The sequence below is a fragment of the Staurois parvus genome, unplaced genomic scaffold (assembly GCF_062004578.1).
Source record: "Staurois parvus isolate SC_StPar_1 unplaced genomic scaffold, SC_StPar_1.0 ptg000008l, whole genome shotgun sequence".
NCBI classification, from domain to species: domain Eukaryota; kingdom Metazoa; phylum Chordata; class Amphibia; order Anura; family Ranidae; genus Staurois; species Staurois parvus.
The window spans coordinates 589248-607499 of NW_028317804.1; the positions used below are offsets into that span (position 1 = coordinate 589248).

Sequence of the window (18252 nt, forward strand, 5' to 3'; positions counted from 1 at the left end):
TATTGCAAGAAAAAGCAAAGAAAGGATTCAGTAGCATTTTGTATGGCTCAGTATTTACCAAGTAGTTGAGGATTATAACAAAGGGTTGCTATGGATCTCCCAAAATCTGTCAAGGGGCACCAGATCATTGGTAGTCCTTGACTATGCCACCTGAGTCTTCGTTTTGGTGCACACTTTAGAGAGTACATTTCTGCTAAAGTGGCTATGAGATGTGAGAAGAAAATGAGTGATGTAAAACACCAGGTATACTAGCCTGGAAAGAGTCCTACCAAAAATACCATGTTAGTCTAATATAACTGGAAGGATCAGGAGGTTCTCTTAGAAGGAAAACAACCCTTTAGTATTGAAAGGTTGTCGCTAGCCCCTGGCTATCTGTCTTGATCAGTCTGTTTGAAGGTATGGACGTCCAGAAGACTAACTTCACCTAAGTAATAGACAAGTGCACAGAGTGATAGGTGAAATCAATCTACATTTTTTATTAGCGGGAAGAGGATTAATATAACAAAAAAGAAAGGTGGGGGGCACAGAGTATCTGGGAAAAACTTAATTCTCAGTAATTGATTGGCTTAATACAAATACAAGCATTTACGTCAATCCTGAATAATGATGAGAAGCAAAATTTAACTTTCCCAGAAATAAGGAATGTGTCTATAATATTTCAAAAAACTTATCTGCTACATACAATAGAATCTGGCTAGATACTTGTCAAGGCTGTGAACATGATCTTTCTCAGGCATTGTAATCAGTTATAAGTAACAAACAATTATTTTCTCATGGGACAGAAATATTTGACATTTAATTGTATCATAACAGAAACAGGTGCTTGTTAATACAAAGAAATAATTGGATACTATCTCCTCCTCTACCAAGGCTAAGCTAAGATATAAAATAGAAGAATATTGTGAGTACAGTTCTGTAACAGATAACTGACAGAGCATATTTTCATTAACTCATTCTGGTTATAATACAAAACAATTAATCAACATGGAATATAAAATGGAGTGGGGAAAAACAAAATGACAGACCTAAAAGACATACATTTCCCTTCAAGTATCATCGGCTAAAGGTATATCGGAGGTTAAAATGTCAGAGACCCTGCATGCGACTCAGATTCAGGAGGTGGGAGAGTTCTTTCAGAAAAATCAAGAGGTTGACAAAAACCTGAAACTTTTCCCTATCTCAGTAATATCATCCTATAGTGGTATACAAATCACAATTACTGTCATCCTTCTGAGTTAAAAACTACCTACAGAGTTTACAGCTTTTTTATATATCTAGATCAGTCTTCTACTATTCTTTACACAGAACTGCACATCCATCCCAGTTCAATGTTTCTTATACATATCATTCAGCAAGTAGATAAGCTGAGGTTGAACCATATTTTTACTGCCCCACAACCACTCGCCCTTAAGCTGCAAAGGCAGCGGATGGGGCTGTACACATGCTGTGTCCACAATGCTTTGCACCAAAAATTATCCCCCAATCACAATCTGAGAGCAGTAGTGCCCACTGAATGCAACCTATTCAACTGAAGACAGTTGAACCACAACTGCATGCAATGCATGAGATTCTGGTACAGAGTTTTAGGGGTTAAAATGGGGGGCGAGGTGGTGATATAACATGCCCTTAGGACAAAATTGTGTTGGGTGGAGTGCATATTTCTGAATAATGCAAGATTAGACTCTTCTATAATAGAACATTTTTCAGTGTGCTGCTAATCATCAAGATTTTTACAGGAAAGCAGGGTTTAAAAAACAAAACATAGACTTGTCACTAATTAACCGTGCCTCCGAAAAGATGGTCATATTGTGGTCAAGTCCCCCCTAATCTGCCACCCCACCAGGCTCAGGTATGCTGATGGAATTCTCCAATTTATTAGCAATCATGTGACCAAAGTCGTAGGCTTTTCATCATGTAGACAGCAATTGGAGGTGCATGGAGTATCATTTTCTCTAAAAAAAAAAAAAAAAAGTATTTCTCTTTTCTTTTATTCTTTATTTATCAATCTCCACAAGATTGTTAACATTGCTTTCAGATCTCAGTTGCATCTCAGTGCTCAAGTAATTAACCTACACTATAGCAAATTTAAGTGGGGTTGATTTACTAAAACTGGAGATTGCAAAATCTGGTGCAGCTGTGCATGGTTGACAATCGGCTTCTATTGTGTTCAATTAAGCTTTGACAATAATAATTGGTTCACACTGGATGCGACTTGGCATGCAATTTGCATGCCCTGTGACTTGCAAATTGCATGCCAAGTTTTAGTAAATCAACTCCTGTGTGTTTCTTTTTCTTCTAGGAAGATGCTAATCTATATGGTTCACATCCAGTTTACTTGGGTTTTGATAAAGACGGTTCTGCTTATGGAGTATTCCTGCTCAATAGTAATGCTATGGGTATGTATTGTGTAATATTAAAGTGTTAGAAAAAAAAAATGACAATGACAAGGTAAAAAATTAAAATAAAATTTAAAAAATGAAAAGGTGAATGAATACCCTATACCCAGCCACTCAGTCCATGCTTCACTTACCAGTCACCGCCCACACAGCCCAGTGCAGCAGTCCTGGGGTTTGAAAACCATGCCTTTTTTCCTCTTTTTTTCACTAGGGACACTGAAATATTCAGAACTGGAACAGGACAGGTGAGTAGGATGGGTGTAGGGTAATAGTTCACCATTTTTCATTTTTTTTTCGGGAAAGGTCAACTAACACTTTTAAATCTTTGATCATGTTTAACAATCAGAAAAGCTTTCAATTGCAATGTGTCTCAAAAAGAAACATTGTCAGCAGGACAGAAAGAGAGCTCTGAATAACAGTGAAAACCTGACAGGGGTTCTAAACTTCCCACACTATTCAAAAGCAAGAAACATTTTTTGAATGCATACACTTTAACTCAAAATATCCCACCACACCACTACTGCTATGGATGCTTTTCTTTGTTTTGCTTGTTCTTGGAAGCATGCTCTCCTCTCCTGACTTGAATTTCCTCTTTTGCATTGAATGCTACATCCCCAAGATGTTCTTAAATAAATCAGATGGAGTGTATGGCAGCTGGGAGTCCTAAATATTTTACTTGTCCATGTTGATATCAATTTCAAATACAACACCGACTTGCTGTGAATTTTAGAGAGATCTTCCTGTTGGCATTTGGGAGAGTGAGGACTTAATAAAGGCTCTAATCATAACTACTTCACCCAAAACTTACCCACACGCCTGTCACATTAGTACAAGCAGCTGAGTCCATGCAGTTATGTGTCCTAATAGACTTCAATGGGTTGTCTGCACACAGAACCTAGAAGAAAAAAAGTCCCATTCATACTATGAGTATCATTGCTTGTTTGAAGGAGGCCTAAGTTGTTACAGCAAGGCAGTCAAACAAACATAAATAGACATAAACATGCCATGTCAGCTTTGTGGCAAGGTAAATATCATTGTCATGAAAATCCAAATACATGATGTCTACTACCTTTTATCAAACTCTGCTGAGACCAAAATTCCATCTGACTAAGCTCATGTTTTTGTGCAATTATTGCCATAGATAACCATGGTAGCACAGCCAGGTTTTTTTTGTTGTTGTTGTTGTTATGAACAGTGATTGCTAGAAAAGTAATTAGAGGGGCTGGAGATTAGGTCAGCTTTTGCACCCTATTACAGGAATGAAGGATATCAGGGGCGGACTGACCATTTGAAAATTCGGGCACTGCCCGAGGGCCCGGGGTCAGTAGGGGGCCCCATGAGATGCCCCTGGTACCTTTTTCATAGGCTTTTTTGAGTTTGGGCAAGGACACAGGGGCCCCATGATCCCCTATTGCCCGGGGCCCCATGAGTTGTCAGTCTGCCCCTGATCCAAATATAATACTATTTAAACATGATATAAAGCAAACATTGTAGCAGTGGGTTTAGTATAACTTTAAAGGCTGATTAGCTTGTTATCTAGGTGTCAAGGTGACTATATTGGGGAAAAAAAGGTCCAGCTTTATACTGTATTTGTTTTTCTATTTTAGATGTAATATTGCAACCAGCTCCTGCCCTGACCTGGAGGACCATAGGAGGCATCGTGGACATGTATATCTTTTTGGGCCCTGACCCAAAAACTGTTATTAAACAGTATCAGGAGGTCATTGGTAAGAATGTAATTTAAACCTGTACACCCACTACTACAGAAATTAAAGTGGAACTAACCATACATATATCAGCATTGGCTTATACACACAGGGGTTTATTTACTAAAACTGCACTGCACCAAATTTTGCACTCTCCAGCATTAGTAAATCTACCCCATTGTGATTACATCATATATCCTTCATATACAAGTGAAACATCTGTGATAACGTGCTCAAATAAATAAATAAATGTGAAAATAATGCAGAAAATAATTAAAAATCACAATAATATTTTCATTCATATTAATCCCTGTCCTCAAGGAGCTTACACTCTAAGGTTCCCAACTCAGTCACACATGCACATACAAGGGCCAATTTAGATAGGTGCCAATTAACCTACAGAGCATGGTTGGAGTGCTGGAAGAAACTGGAGTACACAGAGGAAACCCACACAATCACAGGGACAACATGCGAACTCCAGTAGGTAGAGCCGTGGTTGGGATTTAAACCAACAACCCTAGTGTTGCCAGGCAGAAGTGCTAACCATGTAACCCAGGAGTCCTCAAACCACGGGCCACACAGCCTGCCAAAGTCATTTACCTGGCCTGCCAGGAAGCCACAACAAAAAAAGAAATTGGGGGGGTGGGGGGGAAAGGCTCCGCACTGGAAATAGCTAGACTGCTTGCTGGGTCCTCGACCGCAAGGACCCAGTGAGTGGAGCCTGGTGAACACTCGCCCCCTGATTTCACACTCTGCAGCCAGAGGAGCAACAGGAGAGGTTGAAGAGAGCACACCAGGTACAGTGAATTGTGTTGTCAAGTGCATTACAGTGTATAGAGCATTTTGGTGTCAAATGCGTTAGTGTACAGTGCATTGTGGTGTCCAGTGCATTACAGTGTACAGTGCATTTTAAATATTGTATTGTATTTCCTGTTTTTTTGCACTACATCTAAGATATGTGTGGTGTGCATAGGAATTTGTTAATAATTTTTCAAACTATAGTCCGGCCCTCCAACAGTGTGAAGGTCACTGAACTGGTCCCCTGTTAAAAAGTTTTGAGGACCCCTGATTTAACCAATAAGTCATATAAATATAGTAGTAATATAAAGTCAGTGACAAATAATCCTTAGTGCACAATTCTCATTTTAACTCCTAAAATTCCACCACACTGCTCCATGTCTTCTTGGAGAATTTTGGCTCACCAAAATATCTTGAACTGACCTGAAAATAAAGTGAGTCAGATAACACTTTTACCCAATAGACTTGCTTACACAGGATCTCAAATAGGCTTCTTCTCCTAGACCCACTTCATTACTTCTCCACTTTCCTTAATCCTTGGCTCAGAAATTGACATTTTAAAGGAAGAAAAACATCTACATAATGCAGTATCTTTCAGAAGCATAAAAGCATATCCTTACAATATCATACTCACATCTCATCATTTAAAAAGTTCCCATATCTTTGTGTGATGCCAGGATAAAAGGCTCACCAGATATAAATAGGACTCGTTATAACACTCGAGTCTCATGAGCATTCCCGTAGGCCAATATACACAATTTGGGATGTTTCACCAAGATTTTTTTGCATATGCCTGAAGACCTTCCCACTCTGCTTCAGAAACTGATCTGTCTCCCAATGTACTCAGTACCAGCTGTTGATCTCCGAAGTAGACTTGTGAATGAAAACCGTGTATAAGAAAATGACCTCGACAACAGGAAATGCTGGTGAATTGCCCTTTCCCCTCTGCTGTCTTCTAGCATTCCTTTCTTCAATTGTTAATAAAGTAATGTCAGTGAAGTGGGCCATGTACATTCAAATCTGAGTATAAAATCTCTTCTAATCGGTCTACAAAATGTAGGGTCAGGCCCTGAGTGATTAGATATAAACTGATTATTTATATATATGTCCACCGTGCTCAATATTTTAAAACTGCAGACATATTGGTCCAGAGATCCAAAAAACCTACCTGTATAACTATGGACACTGACCACCCCAGAGCAGATGGATCAGTTCCCTGGATATAACATGTTATCCATTATAAATTTAATTCTTCTTAGAAGTCTTTTATTGGTGTAGCGCTACCCCTTCAGGGGCCGCTTGACAATGCTTGTCCCCAGTGGTTGCCCTGACCTTGCAAGCCTCCCAACACCTCTGACACTCTGGATTCAGACATATTTCAACAGTATTAAAAAAAATGCGATACAGAATTCTTTAGTAACACCTCTATATTAGGCTTGTTCAAAAATGTGGACCACAGAATAAAGGTTTAGGGGGTAAATCCCCTGTTAATGCATAAAAGCAAAACACTGATAAAATATCAATGATTAACAGATTATACAGTCACAAATGGTAGGTTGTAACTATGTAACTGCATCACTAGCAGCAGGAGGGGGAAGAAATGGCTTGTTGACTAATCAGCTCCCTCTGGGCCACAATAGGGAATGCAAAGAATTATGTAAATATATACTCTGGCATAAATGAGTATAGACACCCTAATTTGAATAGCAATGACTTGGATGCAAATAGGTCCATTTAACTAGAAATGGCAACTTGAGTCCTGAGATATTTAAAGTTCCTGATGTGATGCCATTGTCTTCTGCTAGCAATGGTGGGGCCTATACACAATAGCGAGTAATGGTAATTCGGTGAAGATAACAGGCTGTGGTATATGTTCAAAGCAAAGGTCTCCTGGTGACTGAGGCATAAAAGTGTCTGAATGCAGTGTCTCTAATGTGTTGTCAGAAAGAGGGTGGTCATTCGTCTACTCACCAATCCCATAGATAGCACAGCCTCCTAGGAACAGGGTTCTTGCACAGGCTCTTGGCTGTTCACAGAGAAGTGCAGAGATACTGCTTGGCAGCCTGTCAGCGTGGCAAGCAGAGATGACTGTGTGAAGACTGGATATTGACCGTCCCGATGTGGCAATCGGTGCCACTGCTGTGCTGAACTTGTATGCTGAGTCCTACAGTAGTAGCCAGCAATCTGCCTCTGGAGAATCGCAGTCTCCCTGTGTTCAGCACTGAATCCTGCCCCAAGAGACTGAGCCAGTTTCTTGCTGTAGAATACTGGATAACTGCTCTCCCAGCAACCTTGCTGTCTGGTAGTTGTAGTTCAATCAACACCAGGGTTGCCAACCATCTGTAGATTTACGGACAGACAGTCAATTTTAACCATTTATGGGCTGTCCGTAAATGTTTGTTTACGGACATAGGGCATCTGTGGAAAACACCAGGAAAATCACTATTCGCACTGGACATGTGCAGTGCCGGAGATGTCCGATGATATTTGTCTGTCTGCGGCCCACATGCGCATTTCAGCGGCAAGTCAGGTCTGCACTTGCCCACTGGCTATTTCTGTTACATCGTTGCACACATGGCACTGCATCTATAAAACCTGGCGCCCACTTCCTGCCTGCCAGCATTTCTCAGCTAGACTTGGAAAAGTAGGATCAGCATGCAACTTCGTTTTCCTCCACCAGCACGTTTGCCTGTGGAACTCTGCTTGCTCAGGCCAACGAAAGAATTGGTATATTTGCTAGTCTAGTACTACTACTTTGCCACCAGTATTTTGGGCATTTTTGTGTGCACATGAAAGTTCAGTTTGACTTTGAGAACACAAAAACGCCACCGTACTACTTCCCTGCCTGCCTATGCCCAAGCCTATTCTGCTCGCACAGACCATGGAAATCACTGTTTGCTAGTACTACTCTGCCAAGGGGATTATTTTGGGCATTTTTTTGTTCACTTAGTTTAGTGTGAGAGCACAAAAAGGCCATGCTACAGGCCTGCCTATGACCACAGGCCACAGCCACATGTCTGTGATTGTGAATGTGTGTATACTGCCACCACCGAGATTATTTTGGGCATTTTGTGTGTGCACTAAGTTCGGTTTGATAGCTCAAAAAGTCCATGCCGCTTGCCTGCTGGGTTGGCACAGGCCACATGACATGATATATGTTATATTGTGAATGAATGTGTACTACTACACTATGGCCACTACTGAGATTATTTTGGGCATTTTGTGTTTGCATTAAGTTCAGTTGATAGTGTCAGAGGCCACACACTTGCTTGCTTGCACTTAAAAATGCCATTTGATGTAATTTTTTGAAGTGTCAGTAAAAAATTGGTGCTGTTTGCAAATTTTGAGTCTTCTGTCAGTGGTTTACATTTCGGGGGGTTGGCAACCCTGATTACCACTTAGGTTTAAAATATGTAATGGCTTTAGGACTACAGGTACCAAGATCCTCTTCTGTTAAAAGAACTGAAGCCACTCTGCTAACAGGAAGTGATGTAGGAGTTCCAGAACTGGGCACTACAGGGAAAAGGTTTATTCATAGTCTCATCTGTAAATTTCCCTGAAAGGCATAATGATATACCGTATTTTTCGCTCCATAAGACGTACCTGACCATAAGACACACCTAGGTTTTAGAGGCAGAAAACAGGAAAAAAAATATTCTAAACCAATGGACTGCAGACATAGTACAGGAGATGACCAGAGACTGCGGACATAGTACAGGAGATGACCAGAGACTGCGGACATAGTACAGGAGATGACCAGAAACTGCGGACATAGTACAAGAGATGACCAGAGACTGCGGACAGTACAGGAGATGACCAGAGACTGCAGACAGTACAGGAGATGACTGCTGACCTTTGGGGAGGGGGGGGAGATTTTTTTTACATTTTGGCCTAAATTTATGAAGAAATTTTATTTTTTTTATTGGATATTATTTATAGCAAAAAGTCAAAAATATTGTTTTTTTTTCTAAAAATTGTTGGTCTTTTTTTGGTTTATAGCGCAAAAAATGTAAAACACAGAGGTGATCAAATACCACCAAAAGAAAGCTCTATTTGTGGGGGAAAATGTGACATAAATGAAATTTATGTACAGTGTTGCATGACCTGGCAATTATCAGTTAAAGTAACGCAGCGCCGTATTGCACAAAATGGCCTGGTCAGGAAGGGGGGTAAATCCTCTGTAGGGCAAGTGGTTAACTTCTAGATTTGAGAAAATACCTAAATATTCACAACGTTACTCTTTATAATGTTTTGATAATATATAATGTTAATGATTACTTTTCCTTTTTTTCCTTAAGGGTTTCCATTCTTGCCACCATACTGGGCATTTGGCTTCCACTTATGCCGTTGGGGGTATAATTCTTCTGCTATGACTCGGGAAGCAGTAGAAAAAACAAGGGCTGCAGGAATACCTCTAGTAAGAAAACCTTATTTTTTTATTATTTTTATATTTAGCTCTTATGCAGGATGGAGATGAGTAAATCAAATCGGGAAAATTGAGTTTTCACCTGGATCGGTACTATTTGCAAGCACTTCTATATCAGTAATTAGTGCCTTTAGAGTAAAGCATGTTTTTTTTTTACTTTAAATAAACACAAAACCAGCCTAATGCCACAGGCAAAAAGTAACAGCTAGCATGCTGCCCCCCACTACTACAATCCAATCAGGAGTCGGTTGGTGCTCTGTTTTTCAGAATTTAAATCATGTAGTTCCCTGTATAAAAGGCTAAAAGTCAGTGTTTTTTTTACCTTAAAGCATTCCCTGCATTAAGGTAAAAAAATGCCGCACTTAATGTTCTGCCCACCCCATCCCTAAACTCTTACCTGCACTAATAAGAACCACAATAGATCATCAGTAATGAGTGTAAAACATATAGCAGCTGAACACAAAATCCCTGATACTAGGCAATCAACAATGAATACATAAAAGTGCAGCTCTTAAAAAATTACAAATAATAAGAAAACAGTGAAAAATTTGTCAAAACAAATATATAGTCCATCCAAAAATAAAAGACAACAAAAGTCACAGAGGCTGTGATGAAACAAAAGAAATCCAAGGACAGTTGTCACCAACCACTACTACAGAAGGCTTACTAGAAAGGCATGACCCCCTATTAAGAGTGGTCAAGTGCGCTTTGTTAAGCAATCCAGAAAGCCGGTCACTCGAATCCTCCTCCAGATCACCAAAACAGCAGATATGGAGCTTCCAAACAATGGGCTTTAATTGTTGTAGCTAAACCATTCAGGATAAGGCTTGGACTCGTAGTGGAAAACATGCAAAGAAAGAACGCTCCACATAGTGTAAAATCATAATCAAAACATTTATTTAAAGTATGGTTGCACTCACATGTAAGCAAATATCACTAGGCATTGACTGCCAAAAACAATCCTCCACCCTTTGGGTGGAGCCATGCACACGCTACTGCGCCAGCCATTTTGGAAACTGGAAAATTTAGATTTTTTTTCCCAATCAATGTCTGATGTTTGGTTAAATGTCCCCCCCTTTCCTGAACTGCCGGGCTGCATGCTCAGATAAGGGTCTCTTATAGATTTTGGGGGGGGACCCTCAAGCCATTTTTTTTTTAAATGTTTAATTTCTGGCAATTTTTTTGCATTCAGCTGTCAGTGGGGAACCCGCATGTTTTCACTGCTAAAATACTGCATGACCTAATAAAATAACGGAATTTTAGTAGGTTTTTTAGGGGAAAAATGCTGTATGGTATCTTACTGCATACTTGGATGCGGTAAGATACCGCTTAGTAAAATGTCCTGGTTCGAAGTTCGCGGTCGAACTTTTGTTAGGTTCGAATGTTCATTTGCGAACCAAACAGGGGGTATTCGGCTCATCACTAGTCATGAATATATGATTTTATATTTGGAGCATAGATATGCTCTAAATTAAAGTAAATTATAGCCCGAACAATTATTACCCACATACTCTTTGCCGCCAAAGTTAACATTACCAGATGGAACACAAATAAAACCCCCTCAATCACTTCATTAATTACAGACCTTAACACCCAATGTGAAATGGAAAAATTATCCGCAATTAATACTTCTTCCTATTACAAATTTAATAACCAATGGACCCGATGGCTAAACCAACCAAAATGTTCTGTACAATCCTGATGACATTTTACTAGTCTAATTACCGTCCAAACCAAGACTGGTATCTCCTCAATTATCCAGTTATATCCCTCCTCCCTCAATACTTTCCTTCTCCACCCCCCCACCAAAACCCCCCTAACAACCCAACTCCCCACCAAGGTTCCTCATACATATATGAATACCTCTGATGATATTGCTAAACAAGATCTACACCTCCACCTACCATTGGGTGGAACAACAACAAAAATACTCAACTATGTAACGTCTAATGTAATATTGTATGAATGAACCATATTTCACTCCCTTGTTTTTCTCTGAAAAATGTAATAAAAATATTGAAACATAAAGTAAATTACAGTAGGACTGCCTAGCACCTGTGTGAGTTTTTCTGAATACCTTTAGTACATCATTGATTTCTTTTTTTTCTTTCTTGTACGGAGTTCCTTTCGTTTTAAAGCCAGAATACAAATCGCTTTCTGGGTTCCTTGCTTTAATTTTCATCATGGTATTACACTTTGCAGGAGGTGCAGTGGAATGATATTGACTACATGGATGCATACCGAGACTTCACATATGACCATGAACGTTTTGGGGATTTCCCAGAGATGGTAAAAGAGTTTCATAAGAAGGACATGAAATATGTGTTGATAATGGTAAGAATAGAAGCATATACTAGGCTGATATAACATCTGTTAAACAATGACTACAGTATTTTGTTTTTCTTTTCTTTTTTTTACTTTTTCTTCAGGAACCAGCCATTGGCAATAGCAGTCCTCCTGGAAGCTATCCACCTTATGAAGAGGGATTACAGAAAGGCATTTATGTTACCAATGAAACTGGACAGCCTCTTGTGGGCAAGGTAAAGTACCGTCTACATTTCTTTTCTTGTTGTTTGCCCCATATGTTGATTGTAAATGTGTAAACATTTTTAGTTAACTATTCTGACGGTTGCATAGCCACCAAAGTAGGTTTCCCAAAACTGATATTTCCATTTTGATGGAAGTCAGCAGATGCAATCACCTGACAACTCACAACATCTATAGATTTAGTCACCAATCTCTAAAAGTAATTATGAGGTTGTAATTTTTCCCTATAATAAAGTGCATCCAAAGCCATTTTGGATAAAGTAGGTAAGAGTTGAAATCTTTGTCTGTATCTACACTAGAGCTTCACTCTCTCTATTTGTCCTGATGACCATTTTTACTAAGACCAAGGGTGAAACAAAATTCAAAACTTTGAGTTGACACCAGATCAGAATTTGAAGGCAAGTCTCTCAGTTATTCTAATGACAAGCAAGAGGATTTCCCTTGCTTTGGAAAGATCTCTTCTTCATTACTCTTGTGTTTTGGGACAGTAAGTGAAGGAAAATCGACTACTAGCTAAGGGTTAATGTTGTTCTCTTTGTTGAAACTCAAACAGAATTACTAACTGCCATTCTATTTAAATGAAGATTCTCTTTCCTGAGCTGGCCCAAACAAAAGAAATTAAATATTCTAGTCAATAATCTGGATGAGCAGAAAGCAGGAAGAGAGAAGATACTTGGGTGAGAATGGTCAAAACATTTTTTAAAGTACCACAGAACCTTAAAGGACAACTGCACTTTTGTTTTAGAAATTAATATTGTAATGAGTATAGCACACTTACTAAATTTGCAATATAAATGCTATACCTTTTGATATACTATTTTTCCACATGAACTAAGATTTTGGTAGTTCTGCTAAGTTAAAGCAGAACTTAGCCCTCCTATCCTTTACAGTCAAGGAAGCTGCCACCTTAGTCTCTGTTTGATCTGCAGTTGCCATGGTGCTGCACATGTGATCAGTTATGACACCAGCCATTTGATAATTTGGTTGATAGTTAACCTAAGCACAAGTGACAGACTGACAAAATCATGTGGCCCCACCCACACTCAAGCCACACCCACACAAAGCCCCGCCTATATATTGCACTGAATTAAATTTCAGTCAGTAAAATATTCTTCCAGCAGAGGTCCAGATCACATGTTTGCGCGATGACTCGGATCCTTCACACAACAACCCCCCTCTCCCTTTTAGGCTAGGTTCACATCTCTGCGGTTGGAGAACGTGTGCGCAAAATTGACTGTGTTCCCAAACCAAAGAGAAATGTGTTGCACTTTAGCAGATGTGTGGGGTGACATTAATTCTTAAAGGCACCCCACACATAGCCACCTATGGCACATTTTCACACACACCAATCCACATAGTGTCAAAGCATCATGCAGCTTGGCACAGCATGATTTAGAAAAAAGGATCAAGGACTTCTTTCCCTGCCTTTCTCGTGGGTAGGGCAGCTCTTCAAAATTAAAATGTTCATGCACAGATCTGAACTGAGCCTCATATCACAGTTCCTCTCTGTACAGTTCCCTCCCCTTCACATCAAAATCCCCTCTTCACATTACTGTCCTCAGCCCCCCTTTAGTTGTCCTCAACCATCCCATTAATGTCCTCAGCCGCCCCATTACTGTCCTCAGCCCTCCCTCATAATTGTCCTCAGACCCCTATAACTGTCCTGAGCCCCCCATCGGTGTCTTTAGCTCCCATAACTGTCCACAGCCACCTCCCATTACTGTCCTCAGCTCCCCATACATTTCTTCAGCCCCCCCCCCATTACTGTTCGTAGCTTCCTCCTTACTGTCGTGAGCCCTCATAGTTGTCCTCGGCCCCCCATTACTGTCCTTAATCCCCCATAATTGTCTTCATCCCCCCATTACTGTCCTCAGCTCCACCCTTACTGTCCTCAGCTCCCCCCACACCTGTCCTCAGCTCCCCCCACTACTGTCCTCAGCCCCCCTATTACTGTCTTCAGCTCCCCCTTACTGACCTCAGCCTCGATAATTGTTCTCAGCACCCACATTACTGTTCTCAGCACCCCCATTATTGTCCTCAGTCCCCCATTACTATCCTCAGCCCCCTATAACTCTCTTGACCTCCCTATAATTGCCCCCAGCCCCCATTACTGTTCTTTTCTCCTCCCTAACTGTCCCTGGCCCCCCATAATTGTCCTCAGCTTTTCCATTACTGTCCTCAGGCTCCCATAATTATCCTCAGCTCCCCCACAATTGTCCTCAGCCACCCATTACAGTTCTCAGCCTCTCAATGTCTTAAGCAGCCTTACTGCACATTGCACCCCCCCTCCTGTCCTACCTTACACAGACAGGGGTGAGAGCAGGAGGCACAGCAGATCTGGACAGAAGGCAGGAGCTCAAAGCTGGTAATTGGTTGCTAGGACCTCTAGCAACTAATCACCTGACTGTTAACTCGGAAAGCAAACTCCCCATCCAGTGCTGTCCTTCCTCCTACTGTGGGTTACACGGATGACAGCGGGGATGGATGCAGGGCACAAGTTTCTAAATGGCATGACCACCGTGGTCAGGATAGGACAGTGAGTTGGCAGACCATGGTCTGTATCCTGACCATTTAGTGATACCTGCAAAAGGTACTAGGAGCCTCTAATGGGACCCCCCTACTTGCCCTGGGCCCTCAGGCAGTACACCCCTGCTAAGCACACTAGCAACCAGGGCCGTAGATAATTTTTTGCTCGGGGGGGGGGTTCAGTAGCAGGTACCAGGTAAAAAAATTTTAAATCAAATATGACAAAGTCATTCTTCATTCATGTCACAGCACAGCAACATGGTTGCTTTGCGCTGCTGTGTGGTGACATGTGGCACCTTCCTGTGCACTACGATAAAATGCAGCACAGCTCACTGCACTGTACCTCCAAGCTGTGTTGCAGCGTGAACAGGACACACAGAACACAATTGTTTTCTGTGTGTCCTAGCAGTGACCTGTGTTCATTCAATGCAGTAAAACGCAAGTCACTGCAATACTGTATGTGTGAACACAGCCATGCCATGTTCATATCCAAGCCATCCTTACTGTGCAACCATATCTGAGTATTTCAAAGGCCACTACACTGGGGTAGGCCATTCAAACTAAAGCCTCCTTCACACAGCTGTTTACATGCAGCCACTGAATTCCAATGGCTAGAACCAGCGACTTTGTGCGGCTGGAATGATTGGGCATGCGAATAGCAGCAGTTGCTTAGCCCATTTAAACAAATGACAGGCTGACAGCGGTTGCCACTGTCCGCATGTAGTCACACACAAAGCAGTTACCTGCAGTTAGGGACAGATATCCAAGCCTGGACACAGCTGATAAAAGCTGCATTTTGTGTGTGCATGAGCCCTGGCAGAAGTGGTACTGAGAACAGTCCATACATACAGAATAAGAACAGATACCTAGAATTCTACCCAGCATACAGGACAGGAGAAGTGGTACTGAGGTCAGAGACTGCAGACCTACTACGGGAGATGGTCAGAGACTGCAGACCTACTATGGGAGATGGTCAGAGACTGCAGACCTACTATGGGAGATGGTCAGAGACTGAAGACCTACTATGGGAGATGGTCAGAAACTGCAGCCATACTACAGGAGATGGTCAGAAACTGTAGCCATACTACAGGAGATGGTGAGAAACTGCAACCATACTACAGGAGATGGTCAAAAACTGCAGCCATAATACAGGACATGTATAGGTAAAGGACACACAGTGAGCGCTCTAAAAGAAACAGCAGCTGAACATCCAGGATAAACGCATGTAAAAATCCTCAGTAAAACATATATATATAAAAATGCAGCGCCGTAAAATGATCAAATCATGCAAATCAACACAATAATAGTCCTGAAAAGGTGCTCAATAATTCCCAGTGCCAATGGAAAGAATGCAAACTAACCAGAAGCGCATTTAAAATAGGCATGTGTGTAAGAAATCCTGGAGATTCCCCTCTCTCCCTCTGGTCAGAAAATGGATATGTGCTGAAATGGATGACGATGACGCCCTCTTGTGCAAAAACGAAATCCTGCAGGTCAGGAAGCTCCCAAGATAGGATATTCCTCTTCAATGGAACCAGGGCTGGGATTGAAATCACTCTGTGGCTGTGAAGTTGGGAGAAAGACCCCTCACAGAGAACACAGAGAGATACTCATAGTGTAGCATATTACTTCAATTTATTTAAAAAAACCAAGTAAAACATATAATCAGGTGGCAAGTGAAAGTGACCCACTGACCCTCTTAAAATTATAGGTGGCCGCCGGGCCTCCACATGGCACCGGTGGCGTAGTGTCAACGACGTCCACAGGTTCCTTCTGACGCGTTTGGTGCGCACGCACTTCTTCTGAGGTAGAGCAAGGGTCCCCTCCATTCACTAAGGGTTAATGAAATTATTCCAAAATAAGTGTTATCGAATAACAGCCAGGAAATGTACAGAACACTGGTATAATGTCTGACCTGTGATTTCCAGTTAAACAAATTCATTTTCTTAAACTTTTCTGCAGGTCTGGCCTGGCTATACTGTGTTTGTTGATTTCACAAATCCAGAAGCTCATAAATGGTGGCATGACATGTTCAAGGCCTTTCATGAAAAAGTGCCTTTTGATGGGGCTTGGATTGTAAGTAATACATAGAAGGTGCTCACAATAAGTATGACATTTAATATTAGATAATTCTGAAAAAGCACATATAATTTATATATGTTTTGGGTAGATTGGTGGTCATTGTTTCGTCACTCAAGAAGTACTGTATATTTCTTTTAACTTGCCATCTGTCTTGTATTTCCACAGCCATGCAAGATATAAAGGGGTTGATTTACCAAAACTGGAGAGTGCAAAATCTGGTGCAGTTGTTCATGGTAGCCAATCAGATTCTAACTTCAGCTTGTTCAATTAAGCTTTGACAAAAACCTAGAAGCTGATTGGTTTCTATGCAGAGCTACACCAGATTTTGCATTCTCCAGTTTTAGTGAATGACCTCAAAGTGGGTCATGACTCCTAATGTCATGATTCCACTGCTCTTTTTTATAATCTGTTTTCCAAAGAAGTTGAGCTGGGATTTTTATGCTAAGAGACTTTATTTGGGGTGGTAATGTGAAATATTTTACCATTTTAATAATTATATGTGTAGTGGGAGTTTTGCAGCACTGTCCTGTCTACAATGCACCGAAAGGGCTCTTATGGATACAAGTTGAACTCCCCTAACACTCTTATTCCCCAGGATAGATCACACTTACTTACCCTTAAAGGAAAGGAGGTCTACACTTGAAGGAGGTTTTCAATGCTTTATTCAAAATTAGTATATGGTAGGGCAGAAGGACAAATGCAGTGGAGTACTGAAAGCTCACATGGGGTTCCTACAGCTCCCTTCGATAGGAGTAGTTGGGTGGGTTTCAGCATTCAGTTGCATTAAACAACTTTATTCTGGAGCAAAGCAGCTGCAATACAAGGTTTTAATGCTTCACCTTGAATTAATTACTCTAGCTGAAAATCTCTTAGGTACACATGGTTTCATACTCTTCAGACCCAGACTTTAGCCCTGGGACCTTTTTAACATGGCATACATCTTGCTCACAAGCAGAGGTTATACCCTCCAGGCTCAGATTTTAGCTCTGGGACCTCAAACCCACACCTCAAACAGCCTGCTTACAGGTAGAACTGTTCCTACACCAAGCCTCATCTTGAGGAGGGAGGCCTAACAAAGCACCATTTCTCTTTGGAACAGTAAGAGCTGGGGGTAAGAGCTGAAAGGGCCCTTTCAGAACACTGCCTCCCTTTTTTGTCAAAGCCAAACCCAACCCACCAATCGGAGGCCTACCAGGAGTTGGTATGGAGGAAAAAATGTCCTAGTTTTGGTTGTGTTTAATGGAAGCAGTGGCAGAACTACCAGGGTCTCAAAGGGTGACTTGCAACTGGGCCCTGGCATTCTACCACTGAGGGTGGGCCCTAGACTGTGGCTCCAAAGCGTGGATGCTCGCTGCGGGGCTCTGCGCTGAGCAGGTCTCTGTCACACTGCCCAGAGCCAGCACTGACCATTTCCCCCCACTCCCCTCCCTTGCATGGAAAGGAGAGGGAGAGCTGATATGCTCATCCTCCTCCTGTGTCTCCCCCACTCTCCAATCCCTGGAAATGCTATGCCACAAAAAAGGGGGTGTGTGGGTAGGTGGGAAGTTTGAATCCCAGCAGCCAGGCCAGCAGATGCATAGTGGAGATGAAAGTTGCAGATTGTCGATACCACATCCTGGGTAGTGAGCTCACTCCCCTCCCTCCCTTTTTCTTCTACCCTTCCAGTGATCACACTAATGTAAGGGGCACGCAGTTAGAAGAGGTGCTTTGTGAACTCTGATGTAAGGGGCGCTTTGGTGATCAGAAACCCCCTTAGCATCAGAGTTCCTCT

The 18252-nt window shown here is 41.5% G+C and overlaps 1 protein-coding gene across 2 annotated transcripts in view; it reads left to right on the top strand.

Annotated features, from left to right (window-relative positions):
- The window catches only part of GAA (alpha glucosidase), a 164553-nt gene that overhangs the window by 94279 nt on the left and 52022 nt on the right, over window positions 1-18252 (top strand). For both annotated transcript variants that reach the window (XM_089668682.1, XM_089668690.1), the window contains exons 5-10: window positions 2300-2396; window positions 4004-4123; window positions 9199-9317; window positions 11529-11660; window positions 11756-11866; window positions 16362-16475. In XM_089668682.1, the coding sequence (XP_089524808.1) occupies window positions 2300-2396; window positions 4004-4123; window positions 9199-9317; window positions 11529-11660; window positions 11756-11866; window positions 16362-16475 (693 nt within the window). The remainder of the gene's footprint in view (window positions 1-2299; window positions 2397-4003; window positions 4124-9198; window positions 9318-11528; window positions 11661-11755; window positions 11867-16361; window positions 16476-18252) is intronic.